General features: G+C 38.8%; 2 protein-coding genes across 4 annotated transcripts; one reads left to right on the forward strand and one right to left on the reverse strand.

Moving 5' to 3' along the window:
• Positions 1-568: 568 nt before the first annotated feature.
• LOC115447553 (synaptic vesicle membrane protein VAT-1 homolog-like) lies at positions 569-8,873 on the forward strand (the record flags this gene model as incomplete). The annotated part of the gene is made up of 8 exons (XM_037439205.1): positions 569-742; positions 1,244-1,459; positions 2,422-2,573; positions 3,964-4,067; positions 4,306-4,361; positions 5,209-5,403; positions 5,656-5,902; positions 6,603-8,873. Coding segments are annotated over 8 exons (1,176 nt in total), but the record flags the coding sequence as incomplete, so codon positions are not given.
• A 1,235-nt stretch (positions 8,874-10,108) lies between these two features.
• On the reverse strand, positions 10,109-11,755 carry LOC115447577 (tctex1 domain-containing protein 1). Of its 3 annotated transcripts, XM_037439379.1 has the most exons (4): positions 11,615-11,755; positions 10,794-10,987; positions 10,629-10,697; positions 10,236-10,322 (listed from the first exon to the last, which is right to left on the reverse strand). In XM_037439379.1, coding segments are annotated over exons 1-4 (342 nt in total). In that variant the 5' UTR covers positions 11,693-11,755; the 3' UTR covers positions 10,236-10,321. The 3 variants fall into 3 exon arrangements, with proteins under 3 accessions (XP_030030578.2, XP_030030579.2, XP_037295276.1); XM_030174718.2 differs by lacking the exon at positions 10,629-10,697 and having other exon boundaries at positions 10,109-10,322; XM_030174719.2 differs by lacking the exons at positions 10,629-10,697; positions 11,615-11,755 and having other exon boundaries at positions 10,109-10,322; positions 10,794-11,032.
• Between the last annotated feature and the right edge of the window lie 730 nt (positions 11,756-12,485).

Raw genomic sequence — 12,485 nt, forward strand, 5'->3', positions numbered from 1 at the left:
TTGATATTAAAGGTAACCTACATTATCGAGTCCTTATTATGTTATGGAGTAACAATGGGCTGGCGCATGTCATATTGACGTTGATTGGTACATGCTTAAAAATTTAAATGCGCGTCTCTTTATGCTGGCTGTGCCTTCATGAACATAACAAATGCTGCCGCATTCCATGTCTCACTACATTAATTAAGTACTCATTGCTAGTCGGCACTACTTAGTTTTATGAAGACGTGTTGTCTCTCATAAATATGACTCATGTTTAATGACTTCGGTTTTTAAAATCGTATCCATATTATTCGCGGGAAACTGCTTAGAATAGAATTTATAATGTGACGGAATAAGGCGAAAAGTGTGGGTGGGTACACCAGTGTCGTCTCTGCCTACCCCAATGGATATAAAAGGCGTGAATGTGTGTTATTTCTATGGTTTCCTTTATTTGACCTTAGAGAGATTAGTAATTGTAAATATACCAATTCAAACTTGCTGATGTTAATACTTATGAATATCTACAAATGTTCTAACATCTTTAATCCGAAAACAAAGCAACAAGCTTAGAAAGTAATTACTTTAAGATAAGCTTTTCATTCCTTCGTTAAACAATTTTTCTATCCACAGTGGTCTCAACTTCCAAGACCTGATCGTGCGGCAGGGCGCAATCGACTCTCCCCCGAAGACCCCGTTCATCCTGGGCTTCGAATGCGCCGGTGAAATCGAGCAGGTTGGCGAGGGAGTCACCAACTTCAAGGTGAGAAATACGATCGCACCGTGGCGTATTAACGGACATATTTACCCGTGTAACTGGACACGCACGTATTCCTTCCTGAACTTACGGGTTTCGCGAATAAACGTCCACCCTTGTGAAACACGATACAATTAGGGAAGGGATGGGTTTGTTGCGTTATATTTGAAAAATGGCGGCTTTAAAGTTTTAGGTTGTTTAGGGGATATTAAATACTTAGGTATCCGTAATGGGAATGCAAAACGATAATACATTCTTCGTGTTCCACCTGCCAGACTTTGTAATTATATTCACATACTTAATAAGCGAACACCTGGTGAACCTAAAAAAAGATTTACGGACATGAGTCACTACGAAGGATAAAAACGGGCGCCAAGCACTCTGGTAGAGTCATTAGACGACAGTTTTATTCAAGCAAGAATAAACATATCTTCTGATTTGATAAAATGAGCTAGGTATGTGTAATTAGTTAGCTGGTATGAATAAATATTTTTTAATTTGGTTTAGGTTGGCGATCAAGTCGTGGCTCTTCCCGAGTACAGAGCATGGGCTGAGCTGGTGTCAGTGCCTGCTCAGTATGTGTACGCACTGCCCGAAGGTATGAGCGCGCTGGATGCCGTAGCGATCACTACCAATTATGTGGTCGCCTACTTGCTGCTGTTCGAGATGGCCAACCTCACGCCCGATAAGAGTCTCTTGGTGCATTCGGCTGGCGGTGGTGTGGTAAGTTTTTATTTTAAAAGTTACCATTATATACCATAATATAGTAACTACTTACCCGTATCGTCTGTAAATTAGTTTTTTAAAAACTACTTAACTTTTAGTCCTTTTCCTAATTCATATTAAACTTCAAATTGTAATTCTATTTATACTCTATATTTCATGGTCATATTAAGGTAGAAATTCTTCAATATTAGCACAGAATTAGGCATCCGTTCCCAGAACCCGTTAATCTGCAAGACCAAGCTAAAAATACCGGTACCGTTGACCCTCCGAACTAACTCCATTCACGTTAAAGCACCAAATTTCGGCAGACACGCGAGCCCCATGCTCTTCATAATGAGTTAGCAAACAAGCGGTTTAATTATCGTGAATTGGGAGAGGAAAGTATTGCTTTAGTATCATTTCGTGTAGTGACCTCAGCTGTGATGTCAGTGACCTGGACGTCTGGGCTCGATCATAGGAGAGGCTCAAACTAATTAATGTTTGCGTCTAAAATGAACACACTATTAGTTTCGACTATACTTACTCGTGGCGATAAGCGTGCGATTCCTCTCATATTGAAATTGACCACAACGAGTTCTTTTATAGTTAAGCGATCATCCATCAAGATAAGTTTCGATATAGATTGGCAATGTTATTAATATGTGTGCATATTATACAAGATACGGTATATACTTAATATTCATATCGCCCTGAATTATATAATCGACCTTGATTTTTATACGATAGATTTATTTACATTCCTCAATGTAGACGCTATAATCGTTTTGGAAACCATGCGCTAGTAAGTTTGTTTGTTTTTCTTACTGATAAAAGTAGATATAAATTGACAATTAACAGATACCTATGAACAAACTTCTGACGTGCTTTGTATTTTACTATTATTCAGAAAATTATTTTAGAATAGGTAAGTTCGTTTTAATTTTTAACAGTGTTGTGACTTTAAAATCCATTAAAATCAGGGTCAAGCCGTGGCGCAACTGGCGAAGACCGTGGAGAATGTGACCGTGTTCGGCGTCTGCTCTAAGAGCAAGCACGAGGCGCTGAAAGCCAACAACAACAACATCGACCACCTGCTCGAGCGCGGCAGTGACTACACCAGCGAAGTCAGGAAGTAAGTAACGCCATACCGCACATATCCACAATTACTATACGAATTAAAACCGCGCCTGCCTCAGCAATTCCGTTCAACAGCGTGAGATCTTCAAATGAACAGAACTGATAATGCAAAAAGAATTTGAACAGGTGCCAATTTGAAAAAAGGGTTAGCGGTTGCTCTGTTGTCGGGGCTTCGTAAAAACTGGTCCTTTAATTTATGTTCATCTGCTTTTTACGCTCCCTATGTTGCCAGGACACGATAATTAAGATATTGGAAATTAAATTTCCCCTTCAATATAAAACATTATTAATGAACATTGGAAAATAAATTGCCATGGATTGTATTCGGAATTCTAAAAATGTAAGGACGGAATGAAATCACGACGCTAAAACCAGATTCGAACGAAGCGGCCCTTCATCTTCCCTCCAATAATATCTTTGTTTACGTTACACATGTCATATGAAATTCATTGAATTTGTTAAATTGGGGAGATTTAACGCTCATTTGTTTAAATTATTGTCACAATAATTTCTTGATGGTGGATAATATTTATTTTATGCTAGCTGTATCATTTGGATGTTCTTAATTATAAAAGTTTGTCGGTTCTTTTATCTTTCACATTCTTTAATTAGCGAGATTAACTCAATGTGTCATAGCGACTACGGGGATAAATATTATCCACGCTCCAATTTTTCTCTAATGAGCCAAATTGATGTCGATCTCAAGGCTTGTTAATTGCTTGTTATTACAGTTACATATTTCAGAGCTAAGCGACACGTATGTCACCAGCCTACTATGACCCATCGCGCAGCCGCTGCTTCCTATAACCGGTTCCGATCCGATCCTCGATGCCATTGAGGCGGGGCTCCAATTAAGTTGGGCTCGCTGCACGTTAATTGTTCGGTTTATAACCAACTCCTTAGGGCAGCTGCCTCGTAACAAGCGCGTCATTTAATTCTCGTAAATAGATAAAGATATTTTTATATCTGGTGAGCTCTTCGTAGCGTAAACATGAGGAGCCACACAAGTCGAATGTAAATAAACAGTGGCAGTTATGTACTAGTTGTAGAACCGCTAGAATTATTGCTTTATGTATAGCGTTGTATACGTTTCATTGATTGCTCCGGGTTCAATGCCGAGTGCATGGGTGTACACGTAACTTTAGTTTTTAGATCGTCCATGTGGTTTCTTTAGACAACATTATATAACTTGATTCACCAGGTAGGTGCACATGTAATGAATATAAAGAACGCCAATAGATTTTGCTGCAATGTTCACATATTTAGCAATATTTTCGGATTGGGTACAAAAAATATTTGTTCGTACGTCTCTAACTTTCATATATTATAATGCTGGTTGCTCGCATGGTATAGCAGTGGTGAAATGTATTATTGATTTTCTCCAGGGTGTCCCCTGATGGTGTGGATATCGTGTTGGACTGCCTCTGCGGTGAGGAATGTAACCGCGGCTACTCTCTGCTCAAGCCTATGGGCCGATATATCCTCTACGGTAAGCATATTTTTCCTTTTACTATTCTAGTAAATGAGTCAATAAAAAGGCAAAATTTTCTTTTATTTGTTTTATAAAAGAAAATTTTGCTAAAACAAAAGGTGGTGATTAATACCTACCGCTCATTACGTTTTTGTACATCGTATGAAGAACAAGTACACAAAGCGAGTGCAGTACACTGTACAGAGTACACCACACAACCGTTTATATATTAACTAAACAATGGTGTTTATCTCAGGATCATCTAACATCGTGACCGGCGAAACGAAGAGCTTCTTTAGCGCTGCGCGTGCTGTGAGTGCATTATTACACTTTAATTATCTGATTGTTCGTTTGTTCGTTAGTGGCGGTCGAGTAGAAATCATCGGATGTATATTCGGAAAGAATCAATCAAAACCGATATACTCATTTACATTATAATTAACGTTCGATATCGTTATTAAGTGAAACCACAAACCATGAATTAATTACGGTTAGATGTTTATCTGAATAAATATTAACAGGCGGTAATAAAATTTAAGACTGCCTCGGTGGCGTAGTTGTACTGCATGCGCGGTACGGCAGCGCACTGAGGTCCTGGGTTCGAATCCCTGGGGCAAAGTGATATTTGGGTTTTTCTGCTCAGTATGAGCCCGGAGACTGGAATTTTTGCTCGATATGGCGATACGCTCGCCCCCTATCAAATCATGGGACGGAACACACTTGGCGAAAAGTGGGTGCCCGGTTGCGCCTCTGCATACTCCTTTAGGGATAAATGCGTGATGATGTGTGTGTGTGTCATAACAAAATTACAGAAGCAAATTTTTTTTATAATAGTTTAGTATCTACGTGCTCTAGCGTAGAAGGCCTATAAGGCGAAAAGTTCTGTGTTCGATTCCCAGGTTGGATTTATGTGAAATATGATTGGTCTAAATCTTTCTCCAGAATGTGTAATGAATGAAAGAATTTGTCATTTTAAGCCTAGTACGTGAGATTGAAATAGGAGAAAGATAACTTTGATGGCAACTCAAGTAAAATCTCTGATCCCGGCAGCTGTTAGTATGTAGAAGCGCGGTATTTTTTTATATGATTTCCATCACTCAACGATAAGGTATACAACATTGATTCATATTTTAATATTTATTTACTATAATTCACGCAGTGGTGGCAAGTGGACAAGGTGTCTCCGATCAAGCTGTTCGACGAGAACAAGTCGCTGGCCGGGCTGAACCTGCGACACCTGCTGTTCCAGCACGGGCGCGCCGACACCGTGCGCCGCGCCGTGGAGCGCGTCTTCGCGCTGTGGGCTGACGGCAAGGTCAAGCCGCTCGTCGACTCCACCTGGGCGCTCGAGGACGTATGTACTGTGTACTCAGCTCACGTTTCTACTTTAGGATCCTTTGAAGATTATCTCTGAAAATGTCTGCATGCGACGTTGCCGTTTATATCAAAAATAAGAAGCAATTTGTGATAAGCAAGCAATATAAGTTTTTTTTTTTATCAAATGTATGTGTGTGTATGGTCTTCATTACAAAGCTGTTTTCGTAGTTTTATACAACTAATTCGAACATCTGCATTTGTTAAGCATTTAATGACACGTGTTTCGTAGGTGGGTGAGGCTATGCAGAAGATGCACGACCGCAAGAACATCGGCAAGCTTGTGCTCGACCCATCTTTGGAGCCTAAGCCGAAGCCTGCCACCCCGGCAAAGGGCAAAGCCGGTAAGGAAAAAAAGCCAGCCAAGGAGAGCTCGGAGGAGAAGAAAGACAAGGAAACCAAGGAGGAAGAGAAGAAGCCGGCTGAGAACGGAGACAAGAACGGTGAGGAGCCGCTCACTAACGGTAACAGCGATGAAGGTCAGTCTCGAGTTGTTGTGACCAGGCATGCGTAATGCGTATACACGCGTAGACGCTTCACTACTCGGTATTATATATATTTCGCTTTTATTTTTCATAAACGCACAACGGCTAAACGCAAAGGCTATTAAGCCATACAGCCTTTAGACTTGCCTGGTTACTTATCAATTTTATTACGCTTTATTTAACGCAATATACGCTTAAACAAAATGCTGTATTGTTTTAGTTTTTAATCTCACAACATACTTGCTTCAATCAATATGGGGTTTGACGAGTGCATTAACTTTTATGTTTATGTATTTATGATGAACATAAGGCGTATAGTGTACCTACCTATACCTACACGTCTAAGGGCTGTTTTTGAGTTTAGCCAGCTTGGTCATGAAAAATCGAGTCGAGTCTTTCGACGTATGCTGAGTGATTTGCGTTATCGTAGAGTTTTCGATTATCGCTTTATTACATTACACATTTCAACATAAATTATTATTTTTTTCAAAATTTCAATCATTGAATACACTAGATAGTTCAGCCTCAAAGCATTTGGAATATCTAATAATGTATTCATATGCACCACAAACGGTATTTGCGTGATCGCTTTGCATACGCTTTCTATACATTAAGATGTAAAGTGAGGAATATTTGAATGAGTTGCAGTAGAGTACGCAGTGGGTGGTAACACGTGGGTATTACCGTGTTGCAGAGAGCAAGGAGAAGGAGAAGGAGTCGAGCTGAATGGTTTCGGCCGAAGAGTGAACAGACAAACCACCGCCAATCGATTATTTTAGTGTTGAAGCTGCTCGTTGTCCCGACGCGACCCTGTCCGCGCGCTCGCCGGCGCACGCGCTGCTGGCTCTACTGTGTTGCCTCATGTTTCATGTTTGTGCTGATCGCGACGTCACCGGTCACCGCCGTTCGCCGCCGCTCGCCACCGCTCGCCACCACTCGCCGCCACTCGCTGCCACTCGCTGCTCCACGAGTCCACACCGAGACCGCGTGTCCGAGTGTCAAGTGTCCGACATCCGCGAACCGGTTGGCCGGTGTCGTCGCTTTTAATTTAGTTTTAAATTATTCGACTGTCATCACGTTCTTTAAGTTTTTATCCATAATGTACAATTACAATGAAATTTATCGAGGTATCCACTTCGATATGCGACAGCGAAATTAATTATTTTCTCAATCCACACAAATTAATTTGGCCTAATTTAGGTATCGTTTCGTATCACGCAAGTCTTTTTATTATAGTTTAACGGTTAAGACTTTTATTTTTAAGATGAGATATTTTAATCTGCAGTTATTTTGAATGGCTATTATATATCGTAAGGTGCAGAGATGCTTAATCTTTATGTATGTTAAGCTTTAATATTTTATTAGTAAATGTTTAAAATTTGGCCCACGAGACCCACACCCGCCCTCGGGTCGAGCGTCAGCTCACATCCATCACATCTCGTCGCATTTCATGTGAAAGGATAACGAAATAAAAATCTTACGTGTGATATTTTGTCGTAGGTATGCTAGATGTTTTGCGGTATTTTTATGCTGCCTTTACATGACATTATTTTTTAAATTTGAGTTTATAAAAATGCGATTACTTTATATTTTTATACTTAGAAGTTTTGTAAATTATTTTCTAGTTTAGAGGAGATGACACAGATTAATTTGAATGCACCAGTCATTGTGTGGTAAGAGAGACGTGGCGCCAGGCGTGCACTCGGTCCCTCGGGCCGCGGTCGCGGGCCGCGGTGCCGGTGCCGCGTGCCGCGCGCCGTCACGTCGGACATATTTTTGTATCGTTACAAACGCAACGTGGTTTCGTGTTATGCAGAACGCTTTTCATGTACTCTTATAATCGCATTCGTACAGTCATAACTCGAACACGTTACACATGTCATACTTTATATCACATATCTAAAGGAACGTTCACTCTCCTCACTATGTTCGTATTATATATTAGGACTACTATTTTGATACCTGTATTCATTGCATTTCTTTATACCTAGCATATATTTGTACTACTTACATCTAATTTTCTTAAGATTGTTAGTGACGTTTTACAGCCATATTATGTACAGTATGGTTATAGGTGTGTACCCAGTAATGTATAAATGTTTATCTTAATCACATATCACGCGGATGACGTAACACTGAGTCTGAGTAGTCCGGCGCGGGGGACTGTAGCCTGTAGTCCCGCCGGAGTAAAATTGCCACTATCCCAACACTGCTCAACTGTGAATAAATAGTGCTATCTTGCAATGTAATGAACGCGCCCCGGCCACTCGTCGGACGCGTGACAATTTTTATAAAGATTTACCCCTTTGGAAACATTTTTTGAGGAGCCTAATTTGCGGTGCATCAGGCCCAGGGTTCAGTATCGTTTGGACGTGTCTACAGTGTTACTTAGCTTTTGTACAAGGTGACGATCAAGCGGCAAGTGACCGCTGAGCCGCTGACGGCCGACTGCTGAGTGCTGACGCTGCTTTGTTTATCGTACGGTGGCTTGGTGCTAGTTTCGTATTTGTACGCGGATAAATCTTGCTTCAGTGTCTCGGACCAATATATTAGCAACTTAGTCTTCTTATCGATAATATTCTTCGCTTTTGTGTGTCAAATATGTGCGAATTTCTTGTAACGTAAACCTTAATTGAATCTTGTGTATATCGACTTGTATAATGGTTTACAATTATCACTGCATTTTTTCTATAAGAATATTCAATTAAATCCAATGTAAACGGGAACTGAAGTGACCGCGCCGTTTGTTTGTGTCCAAATTGTTAGGTTAGTGTCGATGACGATGCCAATATTTATTAACTGCAGAAATGTAGGATGTTCTGAGACGATGAGATCTGGCGCGGTCACGACAGCCCCTCTGGACCGGGTCGTTATTGTAATACACATTTATTTTTATAAGGGCGGGCCAGTGTGATATCTATACTATGAAATGGATAAATAAATATGTATGATCTGTAAAATTGCATAATGGCATTTTTATTTTCTACATCCTTTCCTTTCGTCCTGTAAACCATGGGTAGTAAATATCTACCGTGGCGTGCACTGTGTTAGTTTTGTGTTCACGTTTCAATGAGTTGGATTCTGAATAGGTCAAAACTAATACTAAGTATACCAAATAGATATTAACACATGAAATTTAATCTATGAAATAGGTATCCTTTGTTTTTGCGAATCACTACGGGTAATTTAAAAAGAAATACATGAAAACTCGAGTTAAGTAAGTACTTACGTACAATAAAGCCCTTGTTTCCAAAACAAATAAAGAAAAACAAACCAAAAATGGTAACAAATTATGCTTAAGCTACTTAAAGTTGATCTAAATATTTTGTTCATACAGACGACATTCAATATGTTTTATTCGCTTAGCTTCCCTGTCTAACAAATATACTTAACCAGAATGGCACGGTAGCAGTGGCGGCCGCAGAGTCGTTGGATACAAATTTAGTAAAAATCGATATAGTCATTACCCGCACCGTCGTTCTGACGCGATCGTAAGGTTTCGTGTCATCCTCCGCAACATTTAATATTAACAAGGGCCAGGATAAATACTTTATTTTCGGCGAGAAGAGAAACCGAAGTTCTTTTTTGGATTTTAATAACTTTTCTAGTAGGTACATTAGTAATTACCAAACATCTGCTATCCCAATAGATAAATTAAGTACTCGATTTATTGTTTTATGAATATTAAAATTTGTATCCGCGATCATAGCTTTTACTAGTCTCAGCTGAATATCATCCTTGATTTAAAGGTAAGCTGTAAAAACCTTAGAGGAGCTTCGAATCAGAACGGTAGCGAATACCGCCCAAGCCTTACTCAGTCTCTGTAGAAATTCAAGCCACAAACTATTACTGCATTGAAAATACTGTGACCTACTTAAGTTATTAATAAGAGACCATGAAGAGTTATTTCATGTTGTGTAGAGTTTCGGACTACTTAGACAGCTGTAGGTAAGCATTTGGAATATAGTGGATTTCCCGGGTGTAAAAGTCGCTTCTAGCGTAAGCTTGGACTACTCGGCCCACCTGCTTGCTACGCCTACGTTTGCTAAACATAAAATCCCGTTTATAAGTCAATTACGAGAATAGTTCTACATGATAGGTTTCTCATAATAGTAGGAGAGGGAATAAATATATAAAGGTAAGTATGTATGCACTAAAAATAAAATATAAACTCAGATCCATTAGATAAGACGACAACCATCTCGATATTACATAATATTTAATGTTGAAAATACCATATTTAAAGTTTCAATCCAAATAAACTCCGTAGACAACCACGTTGGCAAAAATGTGGCAGTTGTGGAACGTGTGCGCGGCGAATCCGTCGCGTTCATGGTCCCATAGGAATGAATGGAATACGTTCACATTCTGCTGCCGACGCTGGCCAATACTCACGCACACTAGGATTCTATATCTGGAAATAAATAAAGATGTAAGTATATATAGCGAATATATGTAGGTGATAGAGATGAATATGAATGAATGAATATGAATGTACCTACGTTAAATTGTCAAAATCTTAGTGTATATAAATTTACGGCAAAAAAAATTATTGCTTAGTAAGTATATCTGCCGAATTTTAGTTGCTTTTTAGGGCAATATAGGTCGTAGTAAGAACATTTTATAAAGAATCAATACTCAAAAATCAAGTAGTAAAAGAAGCAACAAAGTGGGTAGAGTTAATCACATACACGGCCATCTAAAATATTCAAATACCAACCATTGTTGGCAAGTTAACACCTCCTCCTGAAGCACCAGCAATAAAGACAAGACGCAGCTGATGCCCCTGCTATAAGAGGCAAAATATACATCATACTGATTTTGCCTGATTATTTTTATGTTTCTACATCTTAACCTCTGAGTATATTATGAAAACACGTCAAACCTGTCATAGTTTTCTTCTTTCACTGCGTTCCGTATAGTTTCTGCCAGGCTTAGACAAAGTTCAGGAACTACTTTTTCACTATATTCAACCTCTGCGAGTTCACAGTCAACTATTCTACGTAATAGTTTCTCTACTACTTCAACATTGAAATGTTTCCTTGGGTTGAGTTGGTATGTGGGTTGGTAGATTCGCACCTGTTTTGAAATAGGTTTAATATCCGACATTGTGCTTTGTTTGATCAATAATCATGAGTTTTGATACTATATCGTCTAAAGTAATGTTCTCATTAAAGGTAGATGGTTACTTTAGGTAGGTAATGTAACTCGACCATTATTATGACTATGTTTTATAATCAGTTATCCAACATAAAAAATATATTTATTTTAAAACCTATTGCATGATTTTCGTTGTCGGAAGGCAGACTTTAGTGGATTAGCTATGGTTAAATCGGTTAAATTAATAAATAGTGGAGTAGCTACTGTGGCTAACTTTAAATGTTCCATAACGCTATTCTCCTTTACCAACATAATGTTTCCAACAAGCAATTGAATTAGAACTTTAAAGACTGTACTTTGTTTCAAAAAAACAAATAGATTTCGGACGTAAGCCATTGATGGCCACTCCACTCAGATGTTGAACTTTTTAAGGGTTTAGTTTGTTGCAAGGGAGCTCTTTTACCTTTGTTTTATCCAGTCATAGGTACCCTACTCTTATATACACTGGCGAGACCACCTAATTATTGGTTTTATCTCGGAACCCAAAAAACGCCCAGTTATTATATGATTTTATCTATTATTTGACTAGAGTTCCGTTCTACTAACCAAATTTTTTGGTTTAAAGCTGCTTCTGCGCCTACCAGTAAAATCGGTGGTAGATAACCGTTTATATTCCTTTGACATTTTCTATAATAATTATATAAATAAGCTATTATTGTCAATGAAACACGACCTCCTCGATTTAAGGCAAAAGTGCAGATTAAAGTACTTATTTTTACTTATAATAAAACGTTGGTTATACCTATATGCTCCCCAGAAACATCGATATCTTCGACGAATGATGAAATGAAAAAAATGAGAAGCTATAGATACTGAGGCAAATTCAACTTGACAAATTAAACCTGCCTTTTAATTACTATTTTATGTTTAATATTTATATATTGTTATTTAAGTTTTATGCAACCCAAATCATGACAAGCCTGCAAACTTTTGCACAGGATCTTCGTGTTTGTATAAAAACAAACACGCAGATACGTCGATATAGCCGCACCGTAAAAGCGCATTTGTTTCCCTCTTTCACAGTCCTTTCCTCGCTGCTTCGGTTGTGTATAGTCTTCTTAGGTAGTATATTACTTCTCTATGGTGTACAGCGTTTTACTATCGATATAAACGTATACAATCTGCTAATACGTACTTAGATATTCATGATCCGCTCAACACAAACGCATGTCGTCAGCTCGTTTAAAAAACATGTTCATAGGTCAAGAAGAATCATCATTGGATACACTCATACCCGCGGTTATTGAGTAGCCAAAAAAGTTACTATAAATTTACAATTTTGGCAATAGGTATTTAGTATATTGTGTAGGGACAGTCAGCTTCAAATTAATGTACGCGAGTAGGCCAAAATATGTACGGTTTACAAAATAATTCATTTGGAACGTCCTCTTGTCCACGTACAGATTCAATCGAGGCT

The sequence above is a fragment of the Manduca sexta genome, chromosome 16 (genome assembly GCF_014839805.1).
Source record: "Manduca sexta isolate Smith_Timp_Sample1 chromosome 16, JHU_Msex_v1.0, whole genome shotgun sequence".
NCBI lineage: Eukaryota > Metazoa > Arthropoda > Insecta > Lepidoptera > Sphingidae > Manduca > Manduca sexta.

Excerpts from the sequence above, each read along its gene's own strand:
- LOC115447577 (XM_030174718.2), bottom strand. The coding sequence starts at position 11,692 with ATGTCAAAGGAATATAAACGGTTATCTACCACCGATTTTACTGGTAGG. Across the intron at positions 10,988-11,614 it reads GCTTTAAACCAAAAAATTTG|GTGCGAATCTACCAACCCAC; the intron begins GTTAGTAGAACG and ends ATTTCAAAACAG. Across the intron at positions 10,323-10,793 it reads AAAGAAGAAAACTATGACAG|ATATAGAATCCTAGTGTGCG; the intron begins GTTTGACGTGTT and ends ATTTATTTCCAG.